Source organism: Mugil cephalus, chromosome 12 (assembly GCF_022458985.1).
Source record: "Mugil cephalus isolate CIBA_MC_2020 chromosome 12, CIBA_Mcephalus_1.1, whole genome shotgun sequence".
NCBI lineage: Eukaryota > Metazoa > Chordata > Actinopteri > Mugiliformes > Mugilidae > Mugil > Mugil cephalus.
The window spans coordinates 2,994,531-3,009,845 of record NC_061781.1 but is presented as its reverse complement, the minus strand read 5'-3'; the positions used below and the strand labels follow the sequence as shown (position 1 = coordinate 3,009,845).

The 15,315-nt window shown below is 42.6% G+C and overlaps 1 protein-coding gene across 2 annotated transcripts in view; it reads right to left on the bottom strand.

Moving 5' to 3' along the window:
* Positions 1-14,986, bottom strand: part of htr2aa (5-hydroxytryptamine (serotonin) receptor 2A, genome duplicate a) — a 77,773-nt gene extending 62,787 nt beyond the window's left edge. Inside the window, exons 1-3 of one of the 2 annotated variants that reach the window (XM_047601328.1) lie at positions 14,461-14,984; positions 13,672-13,782; positions 12,911-13,390 (exon numbers count right to left, since the gene is read on the bottom strand). In XM_047601328.1, the coding sequence (XP_047457284.1) occupies positions 12,911-13,343 (433 nt within the window). In that variant the 5' untranslated portion in view covers positions 13,344-13,390; positions 13,672-13,782; positions 14,461-14,984. Of the gene's footprint in view, positions 1-12,910; positions 13,391-13,671; positions 13,783-14,460 lie in introns of both variants that reach the window. The other variant, XM_047601327.1, reaches the window with a different exon arrangement.
* Between the last annotated feature and the right edge of the window lie 329 nt (positions 14,987-15,315).

Genomic DNA, 15,315 nt, shown 5'->3' with positions numbered 1-15,315 from the left:
ATTTCTTCCTGGAAGATGATGGTTCCCCACTATCCTACCAGTTTTTAATAATGTGTTGGACAGTTCTTAACCCAGTTTGAGTAGTTTCTGCTTAAATCTCCTTTGATGGTTTCTCTTCTTGTTGCATGCCAATGATATGACCCTTCTCAAAGAGACCAACATCTTTGCCACAACCACGGGATGTGTGTATGACATGGTTGTTTTTGAAATGAGAAGCTACTCATTGCATCAGTTGGTGTTAAATAACTTGTTGCCAGCTGAAACACAATTGCTCAATTATCCAATAGGTGACTGGTACCAACTAAATTAGTTTAATCCATGTGGCAACTTCTTTTTGGCTAGGCATCTGCAACCTCTTATAATGTTCAACTCTCACAGTCCTACAGGACAGAGCAGTTGGCATGGCAACTGGTAGTCATCATGATGTCACATTGTGTTTCTAGAGCGTCAAATAATAAACTAAAACTAAACTTATCAGAACAATGGGTACTTGAGTATGGATTAGTATTACATTACCTAAAATGAGAAAATCATTACTGAAAAATAATGTATTTGTGTTATAATGTTTTAGGCCTATACTGGCCAGGGGGAGCTCTATGTACTTTGGCTTCACTTTGGAGGAGCTGTTCCTCCAAAGTGAAGTCCATCTTGTTTACAGGCTATGGATTGGAACACGTAGCACTGCACCAAAGGAAGTACTGTACCATGGATCAATGAAATCACTTTGAAAACATGACAGAGAGGCAATCAGGTGTTTCTTGTGTCGTCATTCAAAATGATCACACAGACAAATGAACAACTCTCTGCTTCTGATTCAAACTCAACAAGTATTATACTCCATTTTAGTTTTGACATAGCTGGACAATGTAGCAGCAGAAGGACTGATAAAAGTACTTGGCGAGATTTTCTTGAGGTTGCAGATGGTGTGTCCTACAACAAGAGTTCATACAGGAGTTTAGATATTCTTCAGAAGACAAAATGTGGATGCAGAGTACCGCAGAAATAACTGTTTCACATACACAAAGAAATAAAGGACAAAGAACGTGATCTCAGGTGAGAGAGAGCTTTAAAGAAAAACTGACCTAGTTAGCAATTAAAAAAGGATTTCCTGTTTTTTGGCTTATTTTATGTCGCTGAATATTCGGACATGCACAGGGTTTAAAGATGTGGATTTGGTTTAGGTAGTGAATCACAGAAGAGACAGAGCCTAGTGTTTCTAGTAAATCTCATCCTGCACAGCTGTCTGTCCACAGTGTGACGGCCCCAGGGCCCCACCCGGGTTTGTTGTTGTTGTTGTTGTTGTGGTGCGTGTGTGTTTATGTTTCAGGGTGCTGATTGTACCGGATTGGAGGCAGCTGGCCACTGTCTCCAGCCCTATAAAACCCACCTTCCTGAGGGGTTCGGTCTCTGTTCTTTCCCCTGGAGTCATGAGGAGCTGATCATCTTTGTTTGAGTTCTCTTTGTTTAGTTTTCTATTTTAAGTTGAACTGGCAGTATGTTTTCTGCTAGCTTCTTTGGTTCAATTTAGTAAGACTGAGTGATATTGTTTACTTTTGAATTCATTTTGTTAAAATAAACTACTTGTTTTCATTTAAATCCCAATGTGCTTCTTAAATTTGTGATGGTCTATGAGCCGGACCATAACAAATTGGGGGCTCGTCTAAAAGGAGGATAGGTTGTGAGTGGTGTTAATTCATGTGTTTGGTCGCGGTGATGTATGTTTTTTGGGGCGCTTTGTTGTGGGTTCGCGCGTTTTCTTTGTGCCAGCAGGGAAGTGGCTGGATTGATGGTTTCCCCAGGAAGTGACGTCATCCTTGGGATTCCCTTTCTAGCGCTCAGTTTAGGAAGCTCATGTTAGGACTTGGAGTGCGTTTAATTACTTTTCTTGTCTATGTGGTCCGGGGAAGTAAAGCATGTAGTGCAGATTTTGCCTTTTTGTGGGACAGTCATGGGACAACGGGAAGTGAGCACTGCACGTTGTTATGCGTACAATGCACCTGTTGAGATGACTCCCCTGTAGGCGTAGCGCGGATCCCTCTTGGGATTCGTGTGCTTTATGTGTAGTGTGGGGTGAAAGTGGTTGGAGCGGTTGTCTCGGGAGCACGTCCGTAGTGTTGGCGGGGTTGCCAGCGTGCTGGTCGCCTTTGTCCACATTACTGGTTTTTAGTGCGTAAGTACCCGCCGCCAGTAACCCCTGAAGACTAGGGTTGAGTTAGGTAGATCGGGTTAGGCAGTTAGAGGGGACGCTCAACTTTGAGGTTTGTAGCCCTGGGTTGCGCATGAGTGGAGGCAGTGTTGTACATCTTGTTGTTTCCCGAGACTGTCTGGTGTGGTTAAATCATGGCATCAGTGGAAGATTTTGTGCGCGCTCCGTCGGAGGCGTTATTGGATCAGTGTAACAGAGATCAGCTGTTGAAAATAGCCGAGCATTTTAAAATGTCGGTAGGTGACAAAAGAGTAAAAGATAATATTCGGGCTATTATTAAGGCAAATTTGTATGAGATGAATGTTCTTAAACCATTGCAGAATTCACCTGTTTTAACTAATCTGGCTGGGGCTGATGTGTCACAGGGCTCACTCGGGGAGCCTGGCCCTGAGCTGGCTTTGAGTTTTGAGCAACAGAAGGAATTGATAAGATTGCGGATGCAGTTGGAGACAGAAAAAGAGTTGGAATTGGAAAAATTACGACAAAAGGCAGAGTTTGATAAAGCGGTGACTCTGGAACAAATACGGCAGCAAACAGAAAAAGCTAAACTTGAGTTGGAAGCTGTGAAGCTGAATTTGCTTAAGGAGCGAAAGTTGTCTGAATCAATGAATGAGTCGACTCGGACTGGGGATTACTCGCGTGATATTGTGAGTAGTTTACGGTTGGTACCGAAGTTTAATGAGAGGGGGTTGAGGTTTTTTTTTACGTTGTTTGAGCGAGTTGCAGATGCACGGGGCTGGGATGATGCAGACCGCACGGTCTTGCTGCAGTGCGTATTAACGGGACGCGCGCAGGAGGCTTTTTCCTCATTATCAACGGAGGATAGCGTGAATTGGTGCATGAGCAGAGAACCGATCCCACGCTGGAATAACTACTCCAGTCTGATCTCCCAGCCGATGAGGTAAAAAATCGGGCACATGGGTATCTCATTCAAAATGAGTTACTGGTAAGGAAGTGGGTACCGCATGGCGATGGTGGTATTGGTGATCCGATTTACCAGATTGTTATGCCTGTCAAATGTCGTTGGGTGTTGTGCATCCAGTGTGTGTTTGTAACACACTTCCAACGTGTGGTGAAGCATTGTGTGAGGATGGTTTGCCAAATCATGATTCGGCGGTGTTAACAGGTAGGCTAAAAAGAAGCTTTAGCTCTGATTTGGTCGTTACAACAATTTGAAGTTTATGTGGGTTCAGGGCCTGTGGTTTTTTACACGTACCACAACCCTTTAACATTTTTAAATTCCTTACGCTGTCCAAATCAGAGGCTTGTGAGATGGTCGTTGTTTCTCCAGTCTCATTCGTTGGAGATTCGACATATTAAAGGAAAAGACAACATAGTTGCGGATGCTCTGTCTAGAGCCCCATGCCAGTAATTGTTTCGTGTTTCTTCATTGTGGATGTTTCTGTGTCTCTCTTAAATTGCTTCAAGGTACCAGTAGCTGGGATGAAATGGGAACTACATGATGGCGGACAAGTGAACAAATTTTAAGGTGAATCTGTATTTTGAGAAGTGTAATTTTTGTGATTGTGTGATTTCAAATATATACATTGATGTAGAATAAGATGATTTAAAAACAGAACAGAAACATAATAAGTAGTTGTGTAAATTAAATGTTTAGTTTGTTGACAGATCGTAACAGTCCAGGGTTGGGACCCTGTCTTTATGGGGGGGTGACGGCCCCAGGGCCCCACCCGGGTTTGGTGGTGTTGTTGTTGTGGTGTGTGTGTGTGTTTATGTTTCAGGGTGCTGATTGTACCGGATTGGAGGCAGCTGGCCACTGTCTCCAGCCCTATAAAACCCGCCTTCCTGAGGGGTTCGGTCTCTGTTCTTTCCCCTGGAGTCATGAGGAGCTGATCATCTTTGTTTGAGTTCTCTTTGTTTAGTTTTCTATTTTAAGTTGAACTGGCAGTATGTTTTCTGCTAGCTTCTTTGGTTCAATTTAGTAAGACTGAGTGATATTGTTTACTTTTGAATTCATTTTGTTAAAATAAACTACTTGTTTTCATTTAAATCCCAATGTGCTTCTTAAATTTGTGATGGTCTATGAGCCGGACCATAACAACAGAAAGAGGACAAAACCCAGAGGCTACGAAACACAAGTGTTTGTTTTCTTTCTGTCAGACTCCTGAGAGGATAGCTATCAAAAACGGAAACAGAGGATAAGGAAGGCTGGAGTGATGGACGAATAGTGGAGTTAATGTCTGAGAAAGTGAGAGGAAACATATTAACAGTGTGATAGACGTCAAAAGACCAGAGGGAGGTAGAGTACGGAGAAAGTGAGCATTCGACCCTAAAATTCAGACAAATCAATATGAGATTAGGTGATGTGGCTCTAAAGAGCAGCAGAGAGACTGTGACAGGAGCGGGGATCGAAGCTGGCAAGCTGGAGGACTCGGCAAGCATCCACTGAGCTCAGGCTTTTCCCACAGGTCCTCTGTTTGTCACTGTTGCCTCTGGTGACCAGAAAGTACTAAAGGCTGAGTGAGGCTTTAGCTCAAGAAGGATTGATTTCTAAGCAGCTGAACTACAAAAGCCAGGACCTGAGTGGAAAGATGGGGTAGCCCTATGCTCCACCAAAACTCTGCTTTCATTGGAGAGGCTGCTTGAGAGGTCTCTAAGAGCAAATCAAACAGGATACACTTAAGTTTAAGTCACTTAAGCCGCTAACATCCCCCTTCTATCTCAGCCATCTGTTAATTTCACAGCTTCATTTTTAATCTGATGGCAGAAACGGTTGATTGAAAATAAAATTGAAAAACTCGTGTTAAAGACTGATTAATGACATCCACGTCAATGGATCAATGTCAGCCATGCAATGTTTAAGATTTCACATAAGACAGACTTAGACTTTATGCATATTATGTACGGGGGTTAATGAGTAGCATCCCCTGCAAGTTGTGAGAACGGTGCTACTAGGAGCAATGTAAAGGTAAAATTAAAAAATGAAGCCACTGGTACTGTCAATATTTTCTATGAAAACAAGGTCACTAAATTACAACATACACAGATATTGTGCCTCCAAAACAGTTGTGACTCATCAGAAAATTAACATGGGCCTTCTGAGGGTGTCCTGTGGTGTCTGGTAACAGAATGTTGTTAGTGGGGGTCTTTGGGTCCTATGGGTTGAGGGGATGAGCCTCTGTGGATCATTCCACAGATACACAGACACAGGTTATCATGTTATTACTGATTTATTCCTACTCCGTTAAGTGTTATCATAACTGGCAGTGGCACAATATCTCTAAATAATTTACTTCTGTAAGCTCAGAACATGAAGGTCACAGGCAGATGAAAAAAATGTGTATCGCTCATAGGCTGTATATAAATATGGACAACACATCCTCACTTCCTTGCATTAACCAAACTGATGTTATACGGGCAGTACCATCTAACAACTTTGGAGCTAGAGTCTGATCAGTATGTTGCTAGAGTGGAGCCACGTGAAGTTGCGATATCGATGAGCCGCCCACGCTTTCTCTGAACTCACTCACATTTCCATGTAATTAATACTGCACTCTGTTCTACCCCCGCAAGTTACAAAGACTACTTGAAACACTCATCCATGTCAACACAGATGTTGATTAGGATTTCGGTTTAGCTGCCAGTCAGTAAATGTGGTCGCCATTTGGTCAACAGGCTGTTCTGTTCCTTGACAGAAAGTCCAGATGATCGTTTTGCCCCTGAAAACCACACAACTGTTGTCTAGAGATGTGTTGACACATGTTCACGCACTGCTGAAACACCAGGCTGGTTCCGTAATCAAGTCATGTTGAGATAAAAAGACGATGCCGCTCCACCCTCAATGCAGGATTCACACTTCAGCCCACTGTCCTTCCAACACAGCGAATAAAGAATAACATCACAACCCTTTCTATTTATGAGTTCTCTGTTCAGTATTCAAGTTTACCAATTAGCCAAGTTTGTCTCTGAAGGATTCTGCCAGCTCTGTGGTTCCTAAACTTTTCACTCTGAGTTTATTTCTTTTTCTTTTCGGTTTGTCGATCTCTTTAGGGAAAATAAACACAGCCTTTGAATTTTCTCCAGAGACAATCCCAGGCACGTAGGAACCATCTGTTCAGAGGCGTCTGTGATGATCATTATTTTGATTTTTGAGATGGTGGACACCTGCACATCATCAACTATCATGGGTGCAGATTCTATTCAAGCGAAACCCTGAGTTGTTCATGCTCTTTAAAGCATTGAAAGGAGCCTCGGGAGGATTGTGTAAGGTGAGAATTCGCATCAGTCTGCTTCTTTTGACAGCTCCTCCGGGGCAAAAAAATGAGGCAGGGAAGAGGCGACATAAACCAAAGCTACGCGGCAAGAAATGTATTTGTCTTCTGCAAATTCAAGTGAAATAGAAAACCAACGGTGACCACAATGCTAGGTTAAATCCTAAATTACCCAGGAGACTTTAAATGTTTGTTCTGGCCAAACAGAGTTTGTCGAGCGGAGCTGGATGTCTAAATCATTGCTGGGCTGCCTGCCAACATGTCAGGATGACACAGATGTCAGCCACAGCTAAAACGTATGAGGACTTGACCGGTAAGCTGAGATGTATGCGACATGCTTTATCTACCCTCATATCAGGGAAATGACCGAACTTCCTCACGGTGGAAAACCACTGAGACTTCATAAAATAAAACTGAACAAACGTTGAAAGAATTAGATTCTAAAGTAAGAATATACCAATGTACAGCATAAATACATTTTAAATTCTGGACACTGATCAGTCACGACATTATGACCACTGACAGGAGAGAAAAGTAAATAACATTGTCCATCTTGGGACAATTCATTCTGACATGCGCAGGGTTTTTCAGTATTCATTCGTGTGGATGTTACTTAAGTGCGGTTTATGTCTCTGCAGGGCATAGCCTACACTGGGGTGTGCCATTTACACTTGCGCTCGTCAGTCTGGTTCCCGATGTAAAAACGCCACGCAGAAGCTACTCAGTGCTGTGTCTTTTCTGCTGCTGTCTACAATGACGACTGATACTTTCGAAACCAAAATTATCCCAAAGACAAGTCATATAAATACTTGTATCTCTGAACCTCCCCCATTAACTGTTCCCGTGTTTCATCTGTAATGATCCAAACAATCGATTCAAAAATTGCTGAGATGGAGAAGCAGCCGCAAATACTAAAGCAGAAACACGCTACAATGACCAGTCACAGCTATTATGGTCTCTGTCTCTGTGACGTGTAGTCAGGTGCACACCAGGCTACGGTGTGAGGGTCTGCCACCTAGACCAGACCAGACACCCCCAGCCCATCGTAATGACTCTCATTGATGGCAGCGGCCACCCCCAGCAGGATGCAGCCTGACACAGACACACAATAGTTTAGGAACAACTAAATGTAAAACACGAAGAGCAGCACAAAGTGTTGACTTAGCCTTCAAATTCACTAGATCCCAAACTGATGCACCTGATGTAAGCCTGGTCCACAGAGGTAACATTTCATGACAATCCATCCAGTATGTCAGTCTGGAACAAAGTGGGGAACCGATGAGCTCACAGACCAACAGTTCGAATTCTGGCCGTGAAGTTCAAAATGTGAAAAGAACGCTGTCAAGCACGTTCACTGGCATTTACTAAAACCTGACAGCAGGCAGCCACAGTTTCCAAAAGTCTGGGATTGCTCATTGGTTATCCTTCACATCATTCAATCCTTTATAGGGCACTCATTGAAATCCTTGGGAATTCTAAATTTCAACTCTAGAGTTCTCTATGCCCTACAGTAACTCTAGAGTTATTGTAGGGCATAAGAAGACATTTTTACAATTTTTCAAATTTATTAATTTTCATGCAGAAAATCAAGATGAATGAATTCACCATATATGTTTCCATGCCTTTAAGTGGTAAATTATGTAAACATGTGTATTTAGACCATTAGAATATAAGTGCTGATTCAGGCACTTGTCAACAAAAACATTATCACATTGGACAACATCAGGACACTTATTCATGGTACCTCATGAAGCAGTTATGCTCAGTGTTAATGCAGAGGTGGACCTAGCTCACCACATTTAACCTGATTTGACCTGAGAATGTTTCCTTGATCTTCTTTGATTGGCTGAAACACACATGCTAAAACCAAAACCACTGCTCTATCAGCGATCTAGAAATGTGGAGGCCAGGTCAACGGCATGCATTGTCACAAGATGTTATTCACTTCACCTCTCAGTGATTTGTGGCTGATCGGTATATCTATACACTCTCTGGAACAATGAGCTGCTCCATACACTTATAAAAAGAAATTGGAAAAAAATGATATAACAAATTGTGTTTATTGAGTCATTAAGACACATATTGACTAATATTTGGTACCTACCATGTGCAGTCCATGTGTCAGCTTGGAAACTTGAGCTAGAGCTTGAGCTGTGTGTTTTTTTTGCACCCCCTTGCTTTGTCACTGCTAGCGTGAACGCATCATTAGACATATTGTTGTGTTGACTTAATGGAATTGTTCTGGTGGCAGGTTTCAGTGGAGCCCATCTGCAGAACACTGCTCAGGGGCGCCTTAACGAGTGCAGCCATGCCTGTAATATTTTTTGCATATTTATGTGAACCTCATTAATGACCCCATTAGTAATAAGATCTTAACAAGCTCAGCAGCACAAACTAATCAAGACCTCAGTGATAACCACTCACGGCCTTATCTCTTGATTTCACCTATACTCTTCATCATTAAGCACCTCCCGCGACCCCACCCTTGACCACTATCTTGCTCCAACCATTTATTTGGCAGCTGTGGGATTATCTTTGCTCCCTTTCGCCCCGAAATGATGCCAAGTTTGGTCTGTGAATCAGTGAAAGAATCTGAAACACCACGGCCATGAGACATAAAGAGAAAATAAGTGTGCTGTGTGTGCTTGGCGTCTGTGAAGCTAATGAGTTCTTTTGTCTTCTAATTAAAGACCGAGGAAAAGCGAGTTATAAGCGCTGCGCGTCGTTCTTTTTTGGAGATGCTCTTCCTTGTGACTAATTTAACACGCTCCTTCTAATGCAAATTAATTTGGTACCTAGGGCTTATAGCTTCTTATGTATGTAGTGGCCCAACCTTCACAGATAACGGGGGATTGGATCGGCTGGAAAGGTGCAGTGGTGAAGGATGGCAGAAGATGTGAGAGGTTATCTGAGTGAGAGTGTGGACAGACAGTGACAGACCGAGAGGAAATAAGTCAGTCTTACTGCTGCATTAAACATCAGCCACCTGCAACTGCCAGGAAAAAATGACAGCAGAACTCACAGAGAGACAAGTCAGAAGAGGCAAAGGGCTGTGGAGGTTCTGTCCATCTGAGTGTCACAGATGGATTATGAGAGAACGGGGCCCCTGGGCACAGACTTGAAGAGGGTCACTGTAGTCAGTTTGGTAGTTTCACACCTCTACATATCTATACACCTCATATATCTATATGTTTCTATGCATCTTTTTTTTTTTGACAGTTTGACAGATTTACCATGCACAGTGTTGGCAGACACTTAAAGTAGAGGCTCAAAACCCCTGGGCCTGAGTCTGGTAGGACTGTTTAACCATCCATTCACGCTAACTGTAATCTCATACTCATGCGAGATTGATTTGGGTTTAGGGATGGCAAGGTCAATTTGTGCCTAGAGTCCTAGCACAATATCTCCTTCGAGCACTTGTTGCAGGTTGTTGATTCTGCATCTTTTGAGGTGAAGTACAGTCAAACTTTTGATCGTTCAACCTCAGGCAATTTGGAGGTTCACTTCCATCCATGCAGGGGAAAAACTGACCTGACATCATGTGCGCGACGGCATATGGGAAATTATCTTGGGGGAAAAAATAAAGCTTAGGGGACAGTAATTAAAAATTCAGTTTCACCATAATGAAGCACTGAAATCTGCATTCCTTTTTGGTCTGGTTACTACCATTTGCGTCATCCCTATTTGTGCCGTACTGAAATATCTCAAACGACTACTGCCACAAAACGATTGTTAAGATTGAAATATATTGGTGATTATATGAAACGAAACTGTCCACATAGCTTTCTACAAGTTCTAGAGACGATAAATCCCATTGACTCGCCCATTGAGATCCTTAGAATAGGGGTGGAGCCAAACCCGAATACGGTATTCAGGAAGGTATTCAGGAAGGTACAAATAACGTGTTTTTTCCAAAATACTTATTTAGAACAAATAGTTTTAAAATAACTTGTATTCGAGAACAAGACAAACATCCTTTCAAAAAGCTGCTTTTCCTCATGTGGCCATGCTGAATATTTGTGTGTCCGCCCACGTTCAGGTGTCACGATGAAAAGTTTGACTGGAAGATTATTCCATTACATTACATTAGTATTGAGATGTCTGCATTCGGGTTTCCTCATGAAAGCAATTGTCTGTTAGCTTGGTTATTCAGACTATTGTCTACTGGTTGTAGATGGTACATTCCGGGGATTGAACTGCTTTCACTACTGAGCCACAGTCACCAATATTATCACGTTATGCTCTTCCCCTTTGAGTCAGCCTAAATCACCTCTGTTAGCAATGCAAAACGTCAAGCAATATTTAATATATATCCATAATTATCATAATGGCTAAAGAATATATATACTATATATAAATGTACTTTAAGAATACTTTTATTTTATTCCACAGAGGCCCCTCCCTTCAACCTGTAGCACCCAAAGGCCCCCACTAACAACATTCTGTTTCCAGACACCACAGGACACCCTCAGAAGACCCATGTCCATTCTCTGATGAGTCAAAACTGTTTTGAAGGCACAAGGGAGACCTACACAATATTAGGAAGGTGGTCATAATGTTATGCCTGATCAGTGCATGTATTTCTCCATTTTTCTCTATTAGTTTGAGCCACACAAATGCCACTGCTTCCTCTGTCAACAGTTTTATTCTGTACAACCTGCTGTCTCCTGACAATATTCTTGCACTTTTTAAAAGGCTGGGTTTAAAAAATCTATTCCCTTTGTTCAAATCAACCAATAACAGCTGTCCATCTTCATTTGGAAGCTCGGATATTGATTCTGATATAGATTTGAAATATCTGACATTTCCTGCTTGTTCTTGTCAGGAACCATGCGGCCTCGTGAGACTGGTTTCGCATGACAAATCTCCTGAGGGCCACGCAAGGAAATTAGTTCGAGGGAGACAGGGAGGGAGAAAATCTCTGAGGAAGATCCAAAACATGACAGAAGCTACAACCCAGGTCTGAAAGCTGACTGAATATGAAAAATATGATGACAAAGAGAAGCCATATGGAGGACTGTCTGAAGATGTGGAGGTAGAGATTTATACTGTGGGATATACTGTAGATAAACTATACCCTATGCACATGGCTTACAAAGGTGAGAGTCATTTATACTTATGCACTAGACAGTCTAGCCCATTCTGCTAAAACATCACCCAGACACTACTCAGTGTTCATTTTGGATTCTACTTCCTGCTTCACTTTCAACAATGGTGACTGAAACTTACGGCGAAATTTCACAGAAGACGAGTCATACAAATATTTGTATATCTGAACCTCCTCAGTTAAACTTTCCCCAATGTGTTCCATCTTTATTGATCCAGAACGTTGTGGTGGCTGAGATGCAGCCGCAAATACTGAAGCAGAAACATGCTACTAACTGGTGTGTAGCTACATTTCTGGGGAATCAAACAGAATGTAAATAGATGACCTGGATCAATGTTTTTTAATCATGTGCTTAGTGATAGCATACCATGCGCAATAATACGGTAGAGCCATCACAGCGTGTTCTAAACCAAGAGAATCATTCGTCAGACTTTGTGTCTACCCTAAGCTTGCTCCTATCATCAGTTTACTCTGAAAGTGCACTGATGCATTTGGCATGTTTGTATTTGTGTGAGCTACAAAGAGGGGAGCATTTGCAACACTGCGCCTCTGACTGAATCAAGCAATTACACACTAATTTCACACAGATGTTGGTCCTGCACAGGAGGATTGGTTCAGATTTTTAGACAAATGATGAAGCTGCCGTTTGTGTTGTGCTGCGTGGCTCTGTAGATAAAGGCAGCACATGGAAAGAAATGGGTGCATATAATAAGTGTGAGGTGGTGGGATTGGGGAAGGTCAAAACGTGCAATGAAAAAGCAAATCGTTTCCCAAAAAATGTGTTCATGATCTAGCTCGCTTCTCCAGGCACAACTGTTTATGTACACAGTATGTATGAAAGTTTATGAGGAGCTGTTAACGCTGCAGTCACGGTAGAATGGGTCTTTTCATTCATCTCTGTGCATGTGCTGGTTTTTCCATGTTGTTTTTTTTTTTTGTTTGTTTGCGCTGAAGCATCACTCCACATAAATATATCACTTTTAACAACAGCAACGCTGAACACCTCCAACAATGCTGTTCTCCTTCTGCCATCAGAGTCATGCATGGATTCTGACATGAGCAGTGGCCACATGCATTGTCTCAAATCTAAACACCACATGTATGATTCAGACCAGAGCAGTGATCCGAGCCCCACACACAAAGAGAGTCCTAAAGCAAAGAATGAATTTCTCCTCTCCATGTAGAATAAATGAAGGCTTCAACATGCAGGCAGGTGCCATGTGTTTAGTCATGCAACTGTTCATCCGTGTGTGGGGAAAAAAACAACAACAACAAAAAACAGTGTCCCTGCCTGTTGGACTTGAATCAGCAACACACCAAATGTCAACTTAACAAAGCCCAAATCAATTGTCACACAGCGCTTACCGTAGAGAATGGTCACCATGGAAACCGGCATGACCAAGATGCCTAGGAGCATGTCGGCGACTGCCAGTGACATCAGGAAATAGTTTGTGGCGTTCTGCAGCTTCTTCTCCAGCGACACCGCCAGGATCACCAGGATGTTGCCCATGACCGTGACAGCGATGGCGGCTAAAATTAACAGCGCCGCCCAGTTCTTCTCCCCCGGCGGCTCAGAGGGAGGACACTGAGAGGACCCGGTGCTGCGGTACGACCAGTTCCCCAGCTGCGTTTCGACTCCATTACGGACTGCGCTGTTCCCATGGCACACCGGGTTTGTGGCATTATTGATCCTGAAGGTGGTTTCCTCAACTCCTTGAGGAGGCCATGGGTTAGACTCCAGAGTTGCTCTGACCGTGTTAGAGATCAACTCCGACACGTTGCCTCCTCGTAGATTCATGGCGCCGGCTTTGGTAACGCCAGAAACAAGTGCCTCAGGATTACTGCCTGAAAAATGGGTCAGAGTAGAATAAGAAAGATGTAAGCCTGGTCATCATTCACATGCTTCCTTTGCATAAATAAAACACTTTTCCCCCCCTCAAGGAAGGAACTGTGATTCACTTATTTATTCCACCATCTCAGAGGAAATCGAAGGTTTGAATTGTCTGTCAGAGGATCAAGAGAAGATCTCCACACAAGGAGGAAACTGAAATAGCAGACTGGTGAATTCAGTCTAACAAAAAGAGAGCAGCTGTTCGATCTCAAAGGACAACAGCGAACGCACACACCGTCTGGACAATGCCTTCAATGTGTGCCACGTGGGACGAACAAACAAAGTGGTCCAGTCACTGGAAACATCCAAACGCCAAATTGATTTTCATTCACATGTCTTCAGTTATCTGAAAGAGAAAAAAAAAGAAAAAAAATCTTCTCATCTTCTGATTATAGAATCCATTTGAAGCGGAGCGATGGCAGATGCAAGGTTTCTCATCCTCGAGCTCTGGGCTTGTCGGGGGCTGCGCTCATGTTAGAAATATAAGGTCCATATGAAGTTTGGGACATTAGAATCTCACCTCCTGGTTGGTACAGGATCACCTCCACTCTGTGAGCTTTGAGGAAACAAATCTTTGCATGTTCACCCTAAAAAAAGGCTTAACTTGCATACCTACACAAATTACTCTGTGGGTGTGTTGCCAAACGTGCATGAAAATCCTCGAGCATCACCTCTTCTCAACTCGTCCCTGCACCTGTGAGCCGGCAGCTGACAGAGATGGATGATGAACATGATAATATCTGACTTGTGCTTGCGTGTGTGTGTGTGCATGTGTGTCAATAACTTTCTCTTCTCCTTTTCCCCTTCACGCACTCAGTTTGCTGATAAGAAAGTGCTGACTCTCAGTAGGAAAACATTCCTCGTGTTCCCCTTTTTAACCAAAAAAAAAAAACAGATCAGAAAAAACAGTATTCCTTTAATTTATATACATATTTTGTTTTCTCTCGTAACCGTTTGCATAAGTTCTCATCAGAAAATGTCAGTCACTCTCCAAATAGAATCTAAGTCAGATTCTTGCACAAACCTTCATCTTTGCCTCTTGGTGTGTTTCCGTGTCTTGCCACTTTCAGAAAAAAAACAGGAGGAGGAGGAAGAGAGAAAGCCCTCGTCTCTCTGGAAATCATCAGCAGGCTGAAGAGGTTTCATGTGGTTTCTCGGGTTTCCAGAAGAGTGTCGTTAAGTTGTTGAGTCGCCTTCGGTGGTGGTGATCAGGAGCTGAATGCTTTTCTGCTTTGACTCCTCACGATCCTCCTCACATGCAGCCTCTCTCTCTCTCTCTCTCTCTGCATCTCTCTCGCAGGGATCTCCTACTCTTTATTTCTCTCTCTCCCTCTCCCTCTTTACCCAGTGTCTCTTTCCGTCGTACCGTATTGGTTCTCTCCCTTGCTCTCAAGAGTCTCTTGTTCTCTGTGTCATTTAGCGTGCCTTTTACTGGTCCCCCCTTCCCCTTTTGCAGAAGCTGTTCTCTCTGGATATTTACTCTCATGCCTCTTTTGCTCAAGTCCACAACTGCATTTCTTTCTACAATTCACTTCAGTCCTAATGTTACTGTTTTTGGGTTTTTATTTTGGCATTCAGATCCATTATTTACCAAAGCCTGGTTTAACTACCAGTAATCCAAGAAAATGTACACAAAGGTGAATAGATAATGATAATAATAGCTCAGATAAATATCAAACAAATGATCCTCTCTGTTTGCTTTTTCATCTAAATTAAAACACTAATTTTGACCAAACCTCCAGAAAAGTGAAATATGATTTAATGCACAAACATTTATTTGAACACAGTATTTCACTCATTAGTGGTCATGATGAACATTAAATCTAAAAGCTGGTCAGTTCTTCTACTAAAAAGGTGTTTCCATCACGCAGGCTTACAG